Source organism: Aedes albopictus, chromosome 2 (genome assembly GCF_035046485.1).
Source record: "Aedes albopictus strain Foshan chromosome 2, AalbF5, whole genome shotgun sequence".
Classification (NCBI taxonomy): domain Eukaryota; kingdom Metazoa; phylum Arthropoda; class Insecta; order Diptera; family Culicidae; genus Aedes; species Aedes albopictus.
The window spans coordinates 273,593,419-273,609,635 of NC_085137.1; the positions used below are offsets into that span (position 1 = coordinate 273,593,419).

The 16,217-nt window shown below is 42.7% G+C and overlaps 2 protein-coding genes across 2 annotated transcripts; both read right to left on the reverse strand.

Annotated features, from left to right (window-relative positions):
- Window positions 1-6,599: 6,599 nt before the first annotated feature.
- Window positions 6,600-8,390, reverse strand: LOC134286551 (uncharacterized protein K02A2.6-like). The gene has a single exon (XM_062848178.1). It carries the CDS (start codon window positions 8,388-8,390, stop codon window positions 6,600-6,602), a length of 1,791 nt encoding a protein of 596 aa, XP_062704162.1.
- A 135-nt stretch (window positions 8,391-8,525) lies between these two features.
- On the reverse strand, window positions 8,526-10,802 carry LOC134286552 (uncharacterized protein K02A2.6-like). Its single transcript, XM_062848179.1, has one exon. It carries the CDS (start codon window positions 10,800-10,802, stop codon window positions 8,526-8,528), a length of 2,277 nt encoding a protein of 758 aa, XP_062704163.1.
- Between the last annotated feature and the right edge of the window lie 5,415 nt (window positions 10,803-16,217).

Sequence of the window (16,217 nt, forward strand, 5' to 3'; positions counted from 1 at the left end):
TTTGAGAAGAGAACTATTTTGTCGCTCCACTTCACCGTTTGCCTGTGACCAATAGGGAGCAGTGTAATTTAATTTTATGTTTCTAATGTAACAATACTCATCAAACTCTGAACTAACAAACTGGCGACCGTTGTCCAAAGTAATCGTTCTTGGGTATCCCAAGCGTACAAATATGGGCTCAAGAACTTTGATGGTCTCCTCTGTGGTAATTTTGCGCATTATGCACAATTCCTTATAGCGACTGAAATAATCAACAATTACCAACAAGTAGTCTCCAGATGGAAGTGGGCCCAAAAAATCCATTGCGATGTCGATCCACGGTTCACTTGGCATTAAGCGACGCGTCATAGGCTCTGGAACTGAAGGACGACCCACCAGACGGCAACCTTCACATTCCTTAACGGTTTTTCTTGCCTCCTTATCCATGTTGGGCCACCACACTCACGAAGCCTTTTAATCATGCTTGTTTCGCCTGGATGGCCTTCGTGCGCCAGCTGTAGCATCCTGGGTCGTAACTGGCGGGGAATCACTAGTCTGCATCCACGAATAACATGGTCATCTATGAGGCTTAAATCCTTCTGGAACGGTATATAGTCCTTTGCTCCTTCCTTAACGGCGTCGCTGTCCCACATGCCGGATGACATGGCTTCCTTCACTAATTGTAGTTCTGATGCATTTTCCGTGTCAAATTTGCGTTTGCCGACTGGTGTCAGACACATTCTAGCGAAATGTCCGATGATGTTGCAATTACGGCATTGGACGTGCTTAGCTGGGCATTCGTTGGGCTTGTGTGACTTTCCGCATCTAAAGCATTCTCCTCGGCGGTACTCCGGCGCATGGAATTTCTAGACTCCGTGGTATCCTGATTCACCGGATGCGCTGGCCTTGTTACCCCTACGATAGTCTGGAACGCTTGAGATTTTATAAACGGGAGTACCAGAGTTGCGATGTGTCTCGATCGTATTTCTTGGGTTATTTCCAGATTGTCCCAGCTCGCGAACTTGCTGCTGAACGGATAGGTGTGAGTTTACGAGTTTCGTCAATTCATCCAAATTGATGGTCGATTTTTCCAAGATTTTCCGGCGGAGGTCGGGAGGGGCCAGCATCACGATTTTGTCAACGACAGCTGCTTCTTTGCTGTCTTGCTCAGTCGCACCGAACTGGCACTTGGAGGCTTGAGTTTTTGCCCGTAGAAGAAATTTATCCAGTGTTTCATCTTGCTGTGGACTCAGGGACCAGAAGGAGTACCTTTCGAACGTATCGTGTCTCTTGGGAGCGAAGTATTCGTCCAGCTTCTTGATTGTAGTTTCCAAGTCATCTCCAGCGTCACCAGAACATCCGGGTAGGCTTTCATACACCTTTTGTAGCTGCCGGCCTCCAACAGCCAGAAAGATGTCCTTAAGCTTCTTCTGTTTCTTCTTTCCGATAGCTTTGGCAACGTATTCAAATTGTCTCTTATAGTCATACCACTTCTGTCTAATCTCAGACAGAGGAATGGAGTCGCACTCAAAAGGCGGGATCTTCAGCAATTGGTCGTCCATTGATTACGCCTGGAATGTACGTAATAACGATTTGTTTAGTGAATTTGTTTCCACACAGTCTTTAATTTCCGTTGCTATTTCTGGAACAACACGGTATTGGCATTGAATCATTCAAGTATTTTGTTATATTTGTTTTTGTTTTGCCTTCTCCGAACCAACGCGTTGTTAGCACGTTGTTCGTTAAGGACTTTTATATTTGCCTTCTCCGGACCAATGCACCTCGGCATTGTCCGTTAAGGACTTTGATATTTGCCTTCTCCGGACCAATGCGCCTCGGCATTGTCCGTTAAGGACTTTGTTATTTGCCTCCTCCGAACCAACACGTTGGCAGCGGTTGTTCGTTAAGGACTTTAATATTCGCCTTTTCCGGACCAACACGGTATTGGCGTGTTGTCCGTTAAGGACTTTGATAGTATTTTTTTTTTCACTCGTAAACATCGCGTTGCCAAGGCGACGTTACTCGAGGGATTTTTTTTCACTTTTAACATTTGTTTTTTTTTATACATACCAGCACCTGCACCGCGGTCCGCTCGTCGCCAATTTGTGGGGTTTCAGTGTATTCGGGTTTGTGGGTAATTAAATAAAATCAACTAGGATTCTCTGCTTGACTTCTATATTGAGATTCTTAACAGAACTTCAGCTCCTATCGATGAGTGCTTCTTTCGATGACAACTCTCGTCTTCCAAGTGAAGTACCTCCTCGAGACCTACTACGATCGCTCCAGATATCACCACAGGATAAAAGCGTTTTTTTCGATCATAGATGATCAAGAAATGACACAAAGTTTCTATTTAGATTTTGTAGGCCCACATTGGTTTTTTCCAGGTACGAGCAGAGTTTCAGTATGCGTTAATGATATAAAAGCGCTTATTTTGATTGTAGGTCATCGAGAAATGACACAATTCATAATTTCCAGGTACGAACATATTGTCTGAGTTGGTATATGCCCAAGAAAGTCAGCGTTGATAGCATATAAGCGCTCATTTCGATTCATCAATAAATGACATTTTCGATCATAGATGAACAAGAAATGACACAAAGTTTCTATTTAGATTTAGTAGGCTCACATTGGTTATTTCCAGGTACGAGCAGCGTTTCAGTATGCGTTAATGAAACAAAAGCGCTTATTTGATTGTAGGTCATCGATAAATGACACAAATCACAATTTCCAGGTACGAACATATTGTCTGAGTTGGTATATGCCCAAGAAAGTCAGCGTTGATAGCATATATTAGTAATCCCATGCAATCAGTCAATGTTACCGCGCTACTGTGTATGCCAGGTCACCCCTAAAGTGTCCAAAGCTCCTATTGCAGCGTTTTAATATGCGTTGATGGCATAAAAGCGCTCATTTTGATCATAGTTCATCAAGAAATGACACAAATCTTGCGTTAATGCAATAAAAGCGCTCATTTCGATCAAAGTGCACCCAAAAAGGACACAAATATTGTGTTTGTTTTTTTTCGGGCCATTTTAGTTACTTCAAGATGACTTAGTTGGTATATGCACAAGCAAGTCAGCGTTAAGATGTTCAGAGCACATATTGCAGCGTTTCAATATGTGTTATGGCCGATTTTTTTCTCCTCGGCTTATCTGGTAAGTCAGGCTTACCCATATAGTTAAAGTTTATCGAGAAATGACACAAATCTTATGTTTGAGCTTCATCCGGGCCATAATAAGAACATATTGTCAGGCCAGGCCAGGTACGAACATATTGTCTGAGTTGGTATATGCCCAAGCAAGTCAGCGTTGATAGCATATATTAGCAATCCCATGCAATCAGTCAATGTTACCGCACTACTGTGTATGCTAGGTCACCCCTAAAGTGTCCAAAACCCCTATTGCAGCGTTTAAATATACGTTGATGGCATAAAAGCGCTCATTTTCATCATCATCATCAAAAAATGACACAAATCTTGCGTTAATGGCATAAAAGCGCTAATTTCGATCAAAGTGCAATTTCGATGTGTGCAAAAAGGACACAAATCTTGTGTTTGTTCTTTCTCGGGCCATTTTAGTTACTTCAAGGCAGTTATGGCATGTCACGCATAAACTGTGTCCATTTACGCTTATCTTTCACTGAACTTCTCAGTTTTATTTACCTTACTTTTGAGAAAGAGAAAAAACGCACAATGTACATAATGTACATAATTTCTCTCACGCAGAGTTTTTGTGCGGATGATTACCCAAGTAACCACTAAGCACTGTTCTGAGCATTATAACGGCCATTAAACAGCTTTTCAGTGCTAAGTAGCTCTATATAAGCATTCCCAATGCTTATAGGCACTATAACCAGTAAGAACTAAATTAAGCCGTGTAAGCCTATATAAAGCCTACAAGCTGTAAAGAAGTTTGTCAGTGCTGTCACGGGGCTTGGAGCACATGACGTTTATATCAATCAAAATAGATTTCGACCAAAACAGACTCGAGTCGGTCATGATCAATACATTTTAAACATCCATGTCGGACGGGATTGACGAAACGGGATTATTTTTGTTGTTGGCATGTTTATCGGAATGGTGTTGTTAAAAGATAATGTAATTTGGTTATCTTGATTATTCCATTTTTTTTCAATCAAGACAAACTCCAGCTCGTTTCCCTCTTCTTGTGAAACGTTTCCCGACCATTTATATAAACATTGCTTCTCCTGCATCAATTCCTGCGTTCGTCACCACCAACCTTACCACTGAATCATCCTCATCCCATATCATTTTCAACCCTCGAAATGCCCAAACTATTTTGTTTTTCATGGTTTAAATACTAGTTTGATCACACCATTCCCATGGTGCATTGGTGGAGCAGATGAGAAAGGCAACGGATTTGATCAGGAACTCGGAGGACAACAGCTAGAATCTGGATGAAGTAGCAAAAAAGCAACTTCAATGGAAGCGAAGGAAGTTAGAAAAGAACAGAAGATAAACAATTTTTCTTTTTTTTTTGTCTCACTTTTGACAACTTTCGCTCCAGAGACCTGGTACGATATTTTAAAGTTGGCCGTATATCAGCCGAATAATTCGCCAAAAGTGGCTTTTGAGCAGCTCTATAGATAAATCCAACCGAAGCTTACGATCACTCCGCATCTGGTGGCAGGAATGAGAACCCTATGAAAAACGTGGCTCCTCCAAAATTTCACATGGCGCAGCATAGGCAAACTGCACTTTTTCATGTCGATTTCCGCATCGTAGAAAAACAAACGAGCACTTTTTGAAAAGAAAATCTGATTCTCTTTCAGATGCGCTTAGATCCGGTAGGTACTTACGAACATTTTATATGATTAATTTGAGGAGCTCTTGCTATGCCTCCGGCGGGCGATCTTCCGGATTTCATGTTAGCTGGCCAATCCGGTGTCTGTCGGCGTGGGCATCAAGAATGATGATAATGGAAGCCATTGCAAATGGAAAATAGCAACTTCTAGAGCAAAAAATGAGTAAAATTTGACGACAAAAAATTGACCTTTTTATGTAAACAAACGATTTTCTCCTTATCTCACTCAGCGCCTCTACAATGGGGGACCATTCGGATTCACCTATAAGGGGATATAGAACCAATTAAACCAATATAAACCGATATAAACCAATGTTAGCCAGGTTCTACATTCGACTATAGAGCCGACTTAATGCCATTTTTACGGCTTAATGGTTACTTGGGTAGAGTGCTGCGTGAGAACAATGAGAACCCACAAGTCATAATCCCAGTGCGCAATTTCTGCGCGCACGCAGAAAAAAACAGAACTCAGTGCACACGCAGTGTGTTCAAAGTGGTTAATGTTGTTTGAGCATTTGGTGAACCGAAAACATGCCAGTGAGCCCAGGGGTATCAAATCCTGTGATATCAGAGACATGCAGACGTCTTAAGCTGGTCAAGGACTTACAGTTGATGAATATTTTGGTTCCAAACTCCACAACATTCAAAGGGGTCAATGTTGTTTGAGCATTTGGTGAACCGAAAACATGCCAGTGAGCCCGCTAAGGGGTATCAAATCCTGTGATATCAGACACATGCAGACGTCTTAAGCTGGTCAAGGACTTACAGTTGATGGATATTTTGGTTTCAAATTCCACCAACATTCAGTGCTAGTGAGCTAACAAATTTTGTTTTTCATATATATAAGGAAAATTTGCAAAAAATTGCAACTAGCGCCGCCTAGCTGCAAAAACTCGAACCAAACGATAATTTTTCTGAAAGCTCTTGATCTACCAAACAATTTTGCCAAAGACACCATCTTTCTAAAGAATCAGAATGCTGAGATATGTGAAATATAAAATTTCTACGCTATCTAGCGCCGCCTAGCGGTAAAATCACGAATCATATTCTGAAAGCCCTTGACTAGCTGAACAACTTTGCCAAAGAAACCAACTCTCTAAGTAATCAGGATCCTGAGATATATGGGATAGAAATTTTGTCAGTGTTGCATCTGCTTGTCTAGGATATCACATAAATCACAGACAAGTAGATGTGACACAAACGAATTTTCAATCTCATATATCTCATGATCCTGATTACTTAGAGAGTTGGTGTCTTCGCAAAGTTGTTTGGCTGGTCAAGAACTAACCGATAATAACACTTAATGTTCAAAATTTTACCGCTAGGCGGCGCTAGAGCAGTGTTGCGAAATGAGCGAGTACTCACACAACTAGTCAAACTCACGAGTGAGTATGAGCAGTACACCTTAAACTCACCGTGAGTATTACTCACATTTGAGTAAGCGCTGTACAACTCACACTCACTCGTGAGTATTGACGTGCAGATACTCACTCACGAGTATGCTTTACTCATAGTCATACGGTAATCTAAAATTTATCTCAAGGCTTGGAATCCTATCAAACAATAAAATGGTATGTTTTATTGGGGCGAATGTTGTTGTACTTTACTACTAGTCTTTATTGTTCGAGTGGTAGGTACAGAATGAATAGTGTTCACAGGTATCGGTACTTATATAGTGTCAAGTTGTTAGGTTGATTGGTGGTTGCTACGGTTGCCAAGGTATGAGCGATGATTGCTTGGACAACAACTGATCGATGGTTGGCTACTATGTTAGTCTCCAACATTCCTCTCTTCTTATTTCCAGAATACTAGGAAAGGTTCCAGTCTAGATGGCATCTGGATCATTCGCCTGGGCCGACTCGTAGAGGCTTCCTCATCAGGTTGTGGATGCTGAATTGATTCCGGCAGGCTTACTTCAATTTCTGGTAGTGCTTCGTCATCATCAGTGGCATCAATGAAAACTTCTTGGTCTGGTGCTGGTTCTGGAGGAGCAACGGTTGTGACTTCATTTTGTTGGAAGTTATCCTGCAGTCCAAACTCGTCCATGAATATGTTGAGGGAAGATTTCTCCGTTGGTTCCTTTGTTGGTTGTTGGTCGTCAAAGCGATGCTTGATTTGGTTGGCATGTGAACGGATCAACTTCCGTCGGCCATGCCATTCGTCCAATAGAACGTTGAAGTTTACTTGCCCAATGGCTTCAATAATGACTCCGGGAGCCCATTTCCATTTCGAATTGGATTGGTAGACCTCGGCATAAACTGCATCACCAGCTTGTAGATTCCTAGGTACTACGCCATGTTTCCGGTTGAACTGGTCATTTTGTCGTTGATTAATGATTGGGGTCATCGGCTGTCGTGGTTGGAGTAGACTCAGGACTGTTCGCATGTTCCTTCCGATCATCAGCTGTGACGGAGTTTTTCCATTCAGGGTACGACTTGGGGTTGTTCTGTAGGCTTGAAGGAAGATTTGCAGTGATTCGGAGATCTTTTCCTCCTCGTTAATCTTGAGCAACGCCGTCTTCAAGGTTTCTACAAAGCGTTCCGCCTGGCCGTTCGACTGCGGATGATACGGAGAGATTCTCAAATGTTGGATTCCGTTCTTCTTGCAGAATTCCGCGAACTGCGCCGATGAAAATTGTGTGCCGTTATCGGATACGATGGTGGTTGGAACTCCAAAGCGAGCAAACACTTCGTCCAGGAAATTGATTACTGCTGCTGTGGTCGGTGAGCGTACAATGCTGATTTCCGGCCACTTGGAAAAGGCGTCGATTACCACTAGAAAATGCAGGCCGTTGACTGGACCAGCAAAATCTATGTGGATGTCGCACTGCTTGACGTAATCGGAAATGCTGTCGTCGATCTTGGGCCAGTAGACATGACTTCTAGCGAGAGCTTTCATCCTTTCCATCCCTGGATGTCCTCTATGGAGCTGCTTCAGAATCCGTTTTCGCAATGTTTCAGGAATCACCAATCGGTTTCCAAGCATAACACATCCCTTTACCAATTCCAGGGCGTCCTGATGGGTGTGGAACGGTCGAACATCGGGGTTTGTAATGTCCTTGATGTGAGTAGGCCATTCATTTTCAATGTGCTTGACAACTTGCTGGAGAACGGAGCAATTCGTTGTAGTGCTACGTACCATGTCAAACGTCACAGGAAGTAATCCAACTGCTTCTTGAAGAGGTACTTCAATGTCATCTCCCAGTTGGATCGAAGCGATGATGAAATCTTCCTCCGGTCTTGAATGGCCGCTGATGAGACGGGAAAGAACATCGGCATTTCCGAACTGGGTGGTGGATACATACTGGATGTCAAAATCGTAACACAGAAGCGTCAGTGCCCAGCGTTGTAAGCGATTGGCGGTGTGGATTGGAATCCCCTTTTTCGATCCAAATATCCTCAAGAGCGGCTGATGATCCGTTTGTAGCGTAAACTTGCGTCCAAGTAACATCCGGTGGAACTTCGTTACAGCTAATACCAGGGCTAGACCTTCCTTCTCCACCTGTCCGTAACATTTTTCAGCATCGGTGAGGGAACGGGATGCATGTGCTACCGCTTTGAGAGCGCCGTTGGGAAATTTGTGCATGATGCAGGCTCCAATTCCTGACTGGGATGCGTCCGTTGCTACGATGATATCCAGAGTCGGGTCGTAATGCGTTAGGAGAAGATCTGACTGGAGCACTTATTTGAACTTCTGGAAAGACTTCTGGCAGTCGTTGTTTCAAACGAACTTGGCATCCTTCTTGAGAAGCGCGTTGAGTGGTCTTCGTAGCTGGTGCATTTCTGATACGAACTTGCCATAGAAATTCACCGCACCGAGGAACGATCGTAGACCGGAAATGTCGCTGGGAGCAGGCATCTTGACAATGGCTTCGATTTTGGCAGGATCCGGTCGTAGTCCAGATTCGTCAACGATGTGTGCAAGATACTTGATTTGAAGCTGTAGCAGGTTGCACTTTTCTTCACGGAGGATGAAGCCATACTCTTGCAGTCGTTGAAAAAGAGCGGTGAGGATTTCACGATGCTCCCTCTCGGTTTTGCTGAATACCATCAGGTCATCCAGGAACGATTCGACGCCTTGGAGATCTGCGATCATCGTGTTCATCAGCTGCTGGAATGCTCCTGGATCCGACTTCACCCCAGGTGCTAGCCGGTTGAAACGAAATAGTCCTCGGTGTGTGTTGATGGTCAGCAAGTTTTTGGAGTCGTCATCCACTTCTACTTGCAGATAGGCATCACTAAGGTCGATTATGCTGAAATACTTGCATCCGTTGAGCTTGCTGAAGATGTCGTCGGGAACCGGCAGCGGGTAGTTGTTCGACTCCAGGGTGGCGTTCAGACCGGTTGAATAATCGACACAGATCCGAATCTTTCCTCCTGGTTTCTTGACCACTACGATTGGTGCAGCCCACTGGGAAAAGTCAACCGGAGTGATGATACCCAGTTGTTGAAGACGGTCCAGTTCTGCATCGACTTTCTCCACGGATGTGAATGGTACAGGCCGTTTCGGTTTGTAGACTGGCATAGCTTCGGGTTTCAGGAACAGGCGTACCTTGGTTTTTGTGCAGTGTCCTAAACCTTGCCGGAAAACGTCTGGGAATCTTGCCTTGTAGTGCTGGATTGCGTTGGGTTGATCGGCGTGAACTTGATTGCAGATCGCCGACAATGGCTTGTCCCATAGTCCAAACAAGTCGATCCATTCCAGGCCAAACAGGTTGAGATTGTTGCTGGCCACGTAAAGTTTTCCTGGTTTGGTGACACCTCCAAGTGTGATTGCGCTTTGAAGTTCACCAAGAAGCTGAAGAGGCTTGCCAGACGCTGTTGTTGCTGCTCTTGTTGTGGGAAGTAATTGAGGGGATCCAAGACATTTGTTCCAGATTTTCCGAGAGATGATTGTGATGTCCGAAGCCGTGTCAAACTGCAGCGTCACTTCAGATCCATCGATATTCACGGTCAGGAACTTCCGCCGGGACTCACTACTAACCTGGTTGATCGCGAAAACCCCGTTGACCTTCGACTTCTTCTTCTTGGTAGATGTCTTCGCTGAGTAACAGCCGCAGTAGCCCTCTTTATGTCCGGTTTGCTTGCAGTCCTTACAAACGTGGTTGGAGAACGAACAGTCGCGAACGAAGTGCATGCCGCCGCACTGCCAACAGGGTGTCTTCGGGGTGCTTGATTTGCCACTAGGTTTGGTTTTTGGTCCAGATGGGTTCGATTGAGGCTTCTTCTGTTTGACTGCGCAGACGGAGCTGATCGAAGTATGCTTCTGTTCCACCATAGCGGTATCATGCTTGAGATTTTGAAGACGTTGACATTCCGTGATGAGCGATTCGAGTTTGCAATCTTCGTCGGCGTTCGTTTCAAGCTTCGAGAGTAGCCGCGTCCGGATGTCCGCGTCCTTCGTTGAGCGAAGTCCGCAAATGAAAACCAAGCTCTTGAACTGGTCTGGAGTTAGCTTGTTCAGTTCAAAATCTTCACAGGCCTTGTTAACTTTTCCCGCGTAAGTCACATAATAGTCCGCATCGTTCTTCGTCAGCTGCAAGCATTGGTACCGTTTGCTGAAGAGCGAAATCCGGATGCTGAACAATTCCTTGAGTTTCTTGACAGTTTCCTCGAAGGTGAACTCACGGGGATGTTTTGGAAGCACGAAATTGACGTAACGGTCGAAAACGTTGACACTGAGGCTTCTCAGGAGCAAACGTACCTTCGCTGCATCGTCCAATTTCGCACCGTCCTTCAGGAAGAGATCCTCGTACTTGCGATACCACCGGTCGAAAACTTGGCCATTGTCCGGGTCGTAGGAGAACTCGTGGATGTTCGATGCCAGAGATTCAATGATGAATTCCGGGTTGCTTGAAGATCGGCCGGATCCGGAGCCTTCTTGAATGCCGAATCGCTCCAGCAATATCATCAACCGCGCGTTTTGCTCTGCCATCTGGTGGTTCTGCCGGACAATTTGCTGCATCAGAGTTTCGCTGTCTCCGCCAGGGGGTGCCATGGTTCTTCCTCTTGAGCGTTGAATTCTTGATTACCTCGTCGCCAACTGTTGTACTTTACTACTAGTCTTTATTGTTCGAGTGGTAGGTACAGAATGAATAGTGTTCACAGGTATCGGTACTTATATAGTGTCAAGTTGTTAGGTTGATTGGTGGTTGCTACGGTTGCCAAGGTTTGAGCGATGATTGCTTGGACAACAACTGATTGGCTACTATGTTAGTCTCCAACAAATGCATTGAATCAGTAGACAAGGTTGCTTGTCAATAATCCTATTGTTTTTTTTTTTTTTTTTTATTGTAGTGAATTGTATCTTACTGGTAGTTCTAAGCGCTCCGTTAAGGGCGGTCCTGAAAAGGTTTGAGCCCAACAGCTCAACGTGAGGGCTTTTGTTTGAACTCAAACCTCGTGTAGACAGAGATCAATCCCCTGAAATGGCTGTCATCCACATATAACTGGCGTGAAGCCAAAAATTTGGTGCAGGACGTGGTGAATGGGCGGTTGCATTAAGCTGAAAACAGTGATTTTTTTCTGTTAGTGCAGGCGTGACATTCACATATAATTGAGTTCAGCGTTGTTTTAAATGGACGAAATGTATTTGCATGCTTGTGCGTCTTGTAAACTTAACAAAGAACACTAAACGCATTGAACAAATGTGTAAACAATCGTTTCTCAAATGCACGATAATTCGTACGACAAAGTTCGCTTCCGCACGTAGCAGATTGAAAGGCTGGCTGAAATTTCGTAAACGAGCCCGTTCGAGACGGGGTTGGCAGAGATAGCAATTAAGATCGAATCGAATTTTCGGGGCGTTTTTTAAGCAAACTCGGTTCTTTGGTTGGAGAATGCTTTAAGCTGCGGAGTTTATTAATTTTAGTTTGACAATCGTGTTTATGCAATTCAGTATCATAGTGGCTTCGTGGTCGTGCGGCTAGTGTCACCAAGCATTTAGTCGCATCGTGCTAGGAGCGCGGGTTCGATTCCCGCCGCAGCTGTCAGGAAAAAGTTTTCGGCTGTGCCACTGGGCGTTGCATGCTAGTCCGTTGTCTAGTGTCGTGCTTCCTTCAAAGAGCGAACAGCTCACTGGAAGTACTAAACGTGTCCGTGTTTTTTTTTTTTAAATAATTCCTATTTTATTTAACTCATTTCGGTATCATTATGGTCAATTTTTCCGAACTGGTTCATTATGCAACTAAAATGAGTTGCATAATGAAAAATAGTTGCATAATGTTTATTATGCAACTCATTTGAGTTGCATTATGAATATTATGCAACTCAAATGAGTTGTATAATGAAAAAAATCATTGCATAAAATGTTGTATGCCACTCGTTGCAAAACTCAATTTTTTCAGCACTCTTCGTATTTATCCAACTCGGCAAACCTCGTTGGATAAATGTACGATTTGTGCTGAAAAAATCAACTTTTTGCAACTCGTCACATAAATAACTATTATCAACTTATTTTAACTTACGAATTTAGTCCGTTTTGTAACCTTCGTGTTCACTGTCCACAACTATTTATAACAAATGTATGTGTATAAGTTCAAAAAACTATTAGAAATAAGTATAATTCAGGTTTTTATGTATTCTAGCTTTAAGAAAATCCACGTTTCGTATCTGTAGAATATGTTTTTCTTTTCATCAATGTTTCTATTTTGTTTTATCCCAGTCATACCCATCAGTGACAGCTACGCTGTTCATGGTTGGGTATACAAGGTAGTCCATTTTATCAACGAGCTTAGTGGTAGTGCGCGCGGTGGGCCTACTCTCCAACATGTGGTGTGCTCAATTGGTAGCCGATTTGACCTTGGATTTGACAGTTCGATAGCAGCAGACCTGCTGCAAAGGCGCATATAGTGCTGAATAAATGCCATTTTAGCTGCTTATTGGTTACCTGGGTGTGATTACTGGCCAAGTTACTGGTAGTAATTTGCTCGGCAGTTTTTTTTTCTTTTTAGGTCCGAGGCTCATATAATTAGGGTGGTTCAACTTTATATGAAAAAAAACTAAGACTTGAAAAAGCTCATGGGATTCCTTCAGAATTTGTTCCCTTTTTTCATTCTTCAATCACTTTACCTAATTTACAGCTCTTTTGTCCACCAGGGCACTGCGTGAGCGATTCCAATTGGAAGCTGTACTTACACTTTGTACAGCTCCTAAATATTATAATTCTACTAGATCGAACTGGATTCCGTTGCGTTGCTTTCACTTTCTACACTATCATGGTAGAATGATGAGCACGAGGATGTTGATGTGAGGCTCTTGTTCCTTTTCCAGTCCGATTGGGGGTCCATTATGAGTTGCCGTTAGCCGATATCCAGGTGTCCGGGTCCGTTGGAGCATGTGCTCTGAAGAGGGTCAGGTGCCAGCTGCTCTCGGGGGGAAGAGCAACTGACGAAAAATTGCAAGTGCCGGGCTGGGATCGAACCCATGACCATCCACTTATGAAGTGAACGTGTAGCCGCTACGCTACGGGCCTTGGCAATTTGTTCCTTTTGTCACCCATAAGTTCCAATAAAGTTTTGTTTCAATTCTATCAAGTCTAAGCACTTTTTTATGAAACATCCAGCAATTTGTGCTGATAGGGCACAAAGTTGTACCGGATTCTAGCAAAAAAATGGTTAAAAATCAACTGTTCGTTTTGCTGGTTTTTGCTTTGCTGGATGCGTTTAGTGTGTAAGTTTCATGTTCGAAAGTTGAGTACTCAAGTAAATTTACTATTTTTTGTAAATTTTAAATTACAAACTGATCAAGTGTTTAGTATGAGGAAAAACGTTACTTTTCCTTACGGAATAATAGAACGGACTATTTTTCCGCACAGAAAAAACTACAGCTCTTTTAGATTTACAAGGGAGGCGTTACCACTGTAAAACTTTTTTTCTTATTTGCCTACTCAAGTAAGTTTGAAGCGAACCACTATTTGTCCATTATATCTTTCTGCACAGTAATATAAACTAGCCATATGGGAAAAAACGATCAAATGTATGCAGAAAAGAAAAGTTTTAAATGTTTGGACCTAGGAGATGCTGTAATTGACCCTACCATTTTTTATTTGAAGGTAGGTAAATATATGCCAAACATCTTTATTGAATACCGTAAAGTGACCCGACGTATGCGAAAAAAGTTATACCATTGACAAAGTGTGGTGAAATATAGAGATTTCCTAATTGATGATATTACTTTGCATGCGTAGGTAAACAATAAGAGTTTTTGGCCTATGGTGCCAAAGCGCTCGAGCAGATCCACCTTTCCTCGAAAACTGTGCCTTGTATATAAATAATCACCATTGCAGTACAGAACAAACGAAAACATCATTTCAAACCAAAATAACTTACTCACTAAACTCACCATGAGTAAAATAAGTAACTCACGCGTGAGTAATGACGTCATACTCTCGCGTGAGTATTACTCACAAGTGAGTATACTCATACGCGAGGTACTCACAGCGTGAGCATTACTCGCAAATGAGTAAGGTGAGTGAGTATTTTTTACTCGTGAGCATGAATTTCGCAACACTGCGCTACCCTGATAAAAATTTCCAATAAAATCACCATAAACTACCATTGAATAATGATAAATTTGACTATTCAACAACAAATTACATTGTGTACGTATTTTCCTGCTGAAAATGGTGTATTGGAACTACAATACGTGTACAATAAAATCTGTTCGCGCCAACGCGAAGGAATAAGCACGAATGCTTTTGCCATCAATTCCCCTACTTTATTCCACGCCATTCAGCTGCCCTTCCAACCGACCGAGCGATCACATGATCAATAGTAACAACCGCCCATTCAGGTACAGCGTGATCCTTATGTGCCAACCGCCGACGTGGCCCAAACCATCACAGCCTCGCCTATGTACAAGGAATTTTCCACCGTCACCATAGTCATCTTCCATTTCATTCATCCCGGTACGTTGAGTGCGCTCGACACCGCCGCCGCACAACAGTCCACATTCAACCGCCGACGAGAAAAGTCTCGATTCAACCACCGACCGAAGAAGTCAAGTTTCAACCACCGCCGAGAAAAGACGCTTTGATTCGACCCCGCAATTTGTGAACACAACCCGATCCGAAATACAGTTATTTAGTTTAGTTTAGTTAACAATCCGCGTTTTCCTTCACCAGTGAAATCAAGGGTTATTACAGTCCACCCTCTAATCGAGCTACCGGTCCCAAAAGTCGTCCACCCCGCAAAATCCCCGTTCCACGACGGAACAAAATCAATGGCACTAGAGATCAATAATAAAAACACCATAAGTTGAATGGTAGTTGACTTGATTTTTTTCCAGAAAATTTGGACTTTTTTATGGTAAAGATACATAATAACTCCCATTTTCTATTGTTAAAGTGACATTTACAATACATGCTATGGTGGAAAACCATAAGATCTGTTGTTACTCTATCGTTTTAAACAATTGAATTAATGGTAAGTACCATTCAATTCAGCGTGTTGTGACAAACCATTCTGTTGTATCTCTATGATTTTTTTTATCAGGGTAGAGAGCAAACAAATTTTAAATTTCGCATATCTCAGCATCCTCGTTTTGTAGAAAGATGGTGTCTTCGGCAATATTGTTTGGTAGATCAAGGGCTTTCAGAATAATTACCGTTTGGTTCAAGTTTCTGCAGCTAGGCGGCGCTAGTTGCAATTTATTACAAATTTTCCTGATATTTATGAAAAACAAAATTTGTTAGCTCACTAGCACCGCCTAGCGGTTGAATTTTGAATCTTAAGTCTTATTATCGGTTAGTCCTTGACCAGCCAAACAACTTTGCCGAAGAAACCAACTCTCTAAGTAATCAGGATCATGAGATATATGAGATTGAAATTTTGTTAGTGTCACATCTATTTGTCTGTGATTTATGTTTATGTTTATATTTATATTTATGTTTATATTTATGGCCCATCAACTGTAAGCCATTGGATTTCCAAAATACTTTGCCGAAAAAAACATCTGAGTACTTGCATATTCCTGTGGTACACACAGTATTGCACTGGAAGCACGACTAAAAGCGCTAATTTCGATCAAAGTGCAATTTCGATGTGTGCAAAAAGGACACAAATCTTGTGTTTGTTCTTTCTCGGGCCATTTTAGTTACTTCAAGGCAGAGATGGCATGTCACGCGTAAACTGTGTCCATTTACGCTCATCTTTCACTGAACTTCTCAGTTTTATTTACCTTACTTTTGAGAAAGAGAAAAAACGCACAATGTACATAATGTACATAATTTCTCTCACGCAGAGTTTTTGTGCGGATGATTAGAGTGCTGCGTGAGAACAATGAGAACCCACAAGTCATAATCCCAGTGCACAATTTCTGCGCGCACGCAGAAAAAAACCAGAACTCAGTGCACAAGCAGTGTGTTCAAAGGGGTCAATGTTGTTTGAGCATATGGTGAACCGAAAACATGCCA

Excerpts from the sequence above, each read along its gene's own strand:
- LOC134286551 (XM_062848178.1), bottom strand. The coding sequence starts at position 8,390 with ATGCACAAATTTCCCAACGGCGCTCTCAAAGCGGTAGCACATGCATCC.
- LOC134286552 (XM_062848179.1), bottom strand. The coding sequence starts at position 10,802 with ATGGCACCCCCTGGCGGAGACAGCGAAACTCTGATGCAGCAAATTGTC.